This window comes from Plectropomus leopardus, chromosome 20 (genome assembly GCF_026936395.1).
Source record: "Plectropomus leopardus strain MGB_pleo_1.0 chromosome 20, ASM2693639v1, whole genome shotgun sequence".
Lineage (NCBI taxonomy): Eukaryota > Metazoa > Chordata > Actinopteri > Perciformes > Serranidae > Plectropomus > Plectropomus leopardus.
Genome location: NC_142195.1, coordinates 29,298,342 through 29,304,341, shown reverse-complemented (window position 1 = coordinate 29,304,341; position 6,000 = coordinate 29,298,342). Strand labels below are relative to the sequence as shown.

Sequence of the window (6,000 nt, the reverse complement as noted above, 5' to 3'; positions counted from 1 at the left end):
CCCTGTCTCTGTTTTGACCGCAGTGAGACCACGTAGCGGTGTCATAACGTTACAGGCGGTAGTCAGGGGATCACCGCGGCCTCCCGGCGAGCAGCAGCAGCGTCTAACTGTACATCTCATCTCACTGTCTCACCATCACACACACACAGCCCGTACCCACGGAGGCAATCGCCATGGCAACAGCACATCTCATCTCTGCGAGTGATGTTGATGTGTTTTTACCCCCCGCCCCTCCTCTTCCTCCTCGTCTTCCTCCTTTGACCGCGCGTCGTGAGGTTTCTGTCCATTGTTGTCGTGTTTGAGTCATTTTCAGCCAAATAATGCACGCTGCCATCTTCTGTGTGTGTTTTGTTTTTATTATTTTGTAAAAAATTATATAAAAACATTTACATTTTTGGTCAACAAATCAGCTGACAATTAAAAACAATCAAAATAAATATGAAAAAATAATGTAAAGAGAATAAATATAAAAATAATTATAATAAAACTTAAATTAAAATAATTAATAAAAACATGAGTATAAATACATTTTAAAAATACATTGGTTTGATTTTTTTAAAAATATTGGAAACTTGTATAGTAGCACATAATGTCGATAAAATTATTATCCAATGATAATTTGTGTTTTTACAGTTTCTGGCTGTGATAAATGTTCATTATTGGTGAGCTGTGAAGAAAACCTTCCAAAGCTGTGGGCCTGTGGGTTTGGAAGGTTTAATGTCTTAAAAAAATCCCCTGAAACTTACAAAGAAAAAGAATAAGAAAAAAAAGCTGACAATTAACAAAAGAAAAAAAATATTTCAGGAAAAAAAGCCAAAAATGTAAAAAAAAAAAAAAAACAACAACAACAAAAAAAAAACAAAACACCAAAAAAGCCAAAACTTTTAGAGAAAAAAAGAAGTTATTTTGCCTTAAAAATCTGCGGCAAAGTAAATGCTGTATTTTGTGTTTATGTTACCTTAAGCCAAAATAAAAAAACAATTTCTTCTAAAAAGTTACAGACATATCTCTCCGTCCTTGCACAACGCTCTAAGTTTTATTTAAATATTCAGTTCAAACCATGATCTAAAAAAAATAAGATCTATATTTTAAAAGGGTGTATATATATATATATATATATATATATATATATATATATATATATACATATATATTATAAAAAAGAACAAATAAGGAGTATCGATGGTCATTTGAGAGAATGTGTAAAATTTATCTCAGAGTCATGGAAAAATCCTGGAAATTTATTGGTAAAAATGTGTATTAACCTTGAATTTTATGGCTGTTAATTGAAGCAGCAGTGAGTGTTTGTGAAACGGTCAATATTGTGGGACGTTTGTCCTCACTGTGTCTGTCCTCTGTGTCCTCCAGGCTTCCTGCTGTTCAAAGACTTCTGTATGAATGAGATCGACGAGGCCGTGCCGCAGCTCAAGTTCTACGAAGAAGTAAGTGTCCCGTGTGTGTTTGGGATTAGACGGCGTCCCGGGATGGGTGACAGATTAGGCCTGTAATCCCGCTCGCTCCCCTTTAGCCCTCCCAGGAAGCGCTCTGCGTTGTTTCGCGGTGGCGTCGAGAGATGACCTCGCGTGTCTCGTTTCAGATTAAGGACTACGAAAAGCTGGACTCGGAGGAGGAGAGGCTGAGCCGCAGCCGGCAGATTTACGACGGCTACATCATGAAGGAGCTGCTGTCCTGTTCACATGTGAGGGCGCCTTCGACACCACACGCTGCGTCACTGATGCACTGCAGGTCGAGTCCACGCCGGGACGCAGCACGCGCCTGCTGGGACGAGAGGTCTCTGCCTCGGTGTCCTGCTGGTCCCCAAACCCGCAACTCCTCTCAGGGCTCAGAAACGATTGAAAGGATAGAAAACAAAAACATATTCTTCTAAAAACACCATCTATCAGGGTTTGTACAGTCATGAAAAACCCGGAAAAATCACAGAAAAATCGGCAAAATGATGTCTATTTTTTATCCTGTTATACCGTCTTCAAAAACAGAAATAAGTGAAAAAAAACCCAATATTTTCCTTAAAATTACCCAATTACAAAAAAAAGTCAGTTGCCAAAGTGTTTTCTTAAAAAATTACCAAAATAAAAAAAAAAAGATATTTTCAAATATCACCAAAAATGGCAAAACGTTTGTTTTCTTTAAAAACCTGCAAAAAAATAAAAATAAAAATCAACCATAAATGCTCAAGGAAAAATCGTGCCCTGGTCAAAAATTATTATTATTATTATATTATTACATTAAAAATAAATTGGCATTATTGTTCTTGTGGAATATTAGATAGTGTTACATCTACAGTTAGGTTTTATTTTTAAAGGTTGAGTTTTATTTAGTTTTTTTTATTGTTTTCTAGTTGACTCAAAACACAAAAAGTCAAATGTATGAGTGTTGTTATTAATTAATTGGCATTATTCTTCTCCTGAAACATTAAATAGTTAAGTCCTATTGTTAAACATTGACATTTCATTTTTTTGTTTTTGCACTAGTTCACGCAAGACCTCTGGCAAAAGTCAAATATTTTAGTTTTATTAATAAGAAAAAATTGGCATAATTTTTCTTGTGGAACATTAAATACATTTATCTCTAAAGCTGAGTTCTACATTTTTCCTTTATTTTGTTCTGGTTAACAGTTACTGTAGGAAAAGTAAATGAACCTGACAGAATCAGTTGATACTGCAGAACAATAACTGGACGTATGATTAAGTCACAGGAAAAGAGGATGCAGTTTTACGACTCTGTAATTGCACAGCAGAGTAATGGCGTCACAAACAGCAGCTCAGTGCAGCTTCGTCCTCCTGCAAGGCAGCAATTTAGGACGTAGAGCAGAGTCAGAGCTCGCTGCTGTCTGAAGGGAGGAAGTTATTAAACACACCGCCCACGCAGACACACACACACACACACACACACACACACACACACACAGATATTCGTCTGGTTGGTGGCAGTGTCCTGGTCTTGTTACACCAGGGGACGCACATTGTCTCACACAGAAAACAGAAGTGAAATTACTGGTAAAGCTGCATTTTTTTAATGACCCTTCCTCTTCATTTCCTCCTCTTTGTCTCAGCCGTTCTCAAAGAAAGCCGTGGACCACGTGCAGAGCCACTTACAAAAGAAACAGGTTCCCCCGACTCTCTTCCAGGTAAAACTGCACGTCTGTCTGTGGGTCCTTCATTCTTGTGGTGGTTCAACACAAATACATAAAAGATGATTGTTCACGTGGACGTTAGTGATGCTCACCCCTGTGCTTTTCCTGCTGTGACACATACAGATATTATTTCAAAATAAAACATCAAAAGAATAATATAATGAAAGAGGCAAACAGTGAAATCTCAGCACATAAAACGCTCAGCGATGGCCGACAGTGACTAATTAAAATATTGTAGGCTTCCCTGATTTTTGAACTTCACACCCTTGACACATCTGAGGGTGTAAATTATGCGTGCGCACACACACACACACACACACACACACAGTAACCTTTGCAAGCCTTATTTCTACAGCACGCTGCAGTTTCTGACCTTTCTCAAAATGGCTGTGGTGGATTTGAGTTATGGCCGGGTGATAAAAAAAAAAAAAAAGCTGTGATAAAACTTTTTGCCACATCAGTCTTGTTTTTTTTACATAATAAAAAAACATAAAGTCAATCTTTTCCATTTAGTTCAGATATTCATTTAAGCTTAAAACTCCTTCTTAGTAGATTTGGAGCCAGAAAAATTACCAAGAATTGTCCGAGTGATTAACAGAAAAGCTATTTAAATTAAAAAAATATACAGAAATAAATACATATTTTTTATTTAAGCTCGTTTGTACAAATTGACATAAATCTGGCAAAAAGCCGTTTATGTTTGGTCACCAACTCGAGGTCCTGCATCGGATCTCGCCAAGGTTTTCCGTTTGAGTGAAAATGGTCTTTTGATGCTTAAATCCACATTATACCACCTTTTACTACAGTTTCAGAGTCTTTTTTTGTCCGTCACAGACATTGAGAAATATAATAATTTAGTTTTAGCTCAAATGGTACTGTTCCCGTTTCAAAATAAAAGCTCCCCAGCAAACTGTTTGTCGACAAAATCCCTTCATTTGTTGGACATGTCCGACGGACCGCTCCAACGTGGACATTACCAACAGCGCGCTCCCCCTGGAGCAGTTTGACAAACTGTCTTGAGGTTTTCCAACAAAACAACTGTCATTGCGCATGATCAATACACACGGAGGTGGCTATCAATAGCGCCCATACCTCTGATTGATCACATGTACCTGTAAGCCAGACATCACCAACTGGAGGACCGCGGTCCCGATCCGTACCAAAACTTCATCCTGTCCGGACCCGTGGCCAAATGCAGTGAAGGACTTTGACTGTAGAACAGCTGAGTGTTTGACAGCCACAGCATTTCATCATGGCGGATCAAACAGCCGATGGTCCGACAGCAGCAGTGAGACAGACAAACAGAGCGCAGCTTCTCCTCACAGCACCAAAGTGTCTGAAACAGACACATCTGCAGAGGTGAAAGTGACTTCGTTAGACTCTACAGACGACTTTGTGTTAGTTTCAGCTTTAATCAGACTTTGGATGAACTGACAGAAAATAAATATTTAAACCTAAATTCACCTTATGATATCTTCATATCTCACATAAAAGGAAACCTTTAAGTTTAACAGAGATTTGATGTATATTGTGATAAATATATATATGATATGATACAGACTTTATTCCATATCGCCCTACTTTCGGCTGTAAATCTAATAAACAGTTTCCTTCTTAAGACTCCAGCGTGTCTCTCAACTCTGGACACAAAATTATCCCCAGTGATATTGCATCAACCTGTCAGTATTTCCTGTCCAGTTTGTGAGCCCTCAGCGTCGCTCCGATTTTATTCTTCAGCTGGAAACAACCGAGCGTCTCTGGAGCAAAACTTCAACAGCAGACAAAAAGAGTGAAACAGAAGCTTTAAAAAAAGTTTATCTGTCACAAAAATGCACGGAGGATGTTTTCACGTTCATTTACGACGGTGTCTGTCCCCCTGCAGCCATACATAGTGGAGATCTGCGACAGCTTGAGAGGGAAGATCTTCCAGAAGTTCATCGAGAGGTGAGGCGGAGGAGGCGGAGGGTGGAACGGTTTCATCGTTTATTCACCTCGTGCAGTAAATTCACATTTTACCTTCTGTGTTTTTCTCCTCAGTGACAAATTCACCCGTTTTTGTCAGTGGAAGAACGTGGAGCTCAACATCCACGTGAGTACGAGCTTCAAAAGTCGCTTTTCACACCTGCAGTTTGCTTCATTTCGGTCCAGATCAGAGCTTCTCAAAGTCTGACGCGGCCTTCGTGTGAAGTCAGAAGGTCAGAATTTCCAAGTTGGGAAGTCGTTTTTCCGACTTTATTGTTTTTATGAGCTTTGAGGTCGTAAAAATGGGAAAAACATGGAAGCTACAGAGAAGATGGGCTGCATTTTAATGTTAAAAGCAACATGGGGTTGACAGCTGTTTCAAGTTTATTTATATATTTATTTATATTATACATGATTCATTTTTATATTAAATGTATGTCTCTCTACATTCATTCATTCATTCAAAACTTTATTTAAAATCAACTGAGGGAGACTCTCATTTTCAATGATGCTGAGCATGAACAAAGACATCAAAAACAATCAACAAGCAAACAAATAACATTTCAAATAGAGCTAAAATCATACAAAACAATCAGTTTTTTAGTTTAAAGTTTTACATTTTGGAATTTAAATTTTGGATTTTGGTGCCATTAAAGCTAAGTCAGAGTTGCAGTGTACCCATGCATGTACAGACGACTATCACTGATAACTTTGAAGAAAACCTAAAAATGTGATCATTTTAGTCAAATCTTTATTTCAAACATGCCAAAAAACAGGACAACAAAATAAAATATAAGCAGGAAAAACAATAATCAGTTAACAAACGTAAATATTTCATGTCTGAAAAGAAGTAGAAGAAAGTAAATAATTATCAAATCCCCCTT

General features: G+C 37.9%; 1 protein-coding gene across 1 annotated transcript in view; it reads left to right on the top strand.

Annotated features, from left to right (window-relative positions):
• grk3 (G protein-coupled receptor kinase 3) overlaps positions 1-6,000 on the top strand; it is an 80,602-nt gene that overhangs the window by 42,121 nt on the left and 32,481 nt on the right. Inside the window, exons 3-7 of the mRNA XM_088071179.1 lie at positions 1,369-1,442; positions 1,598-1,699; positions 3,074-3,148; positions 5,037-5,098; positions 5,192-5,243. Coding sequence (XP_087927305.1) covers positions 1,369-1,442; positions 1,598-1,699; positions 3,074-3,148; positions 5,037-5,098; positions 5,192-5,243 — 365 coding nt within the window. The remainder of the gene's footprint in view (positions 1-1,368; positions 1,443-1,597; positions 1,700-3,073; positions 3,149-5,036; positions 5,099-5,191; positions 5,244-6,000) is intronic.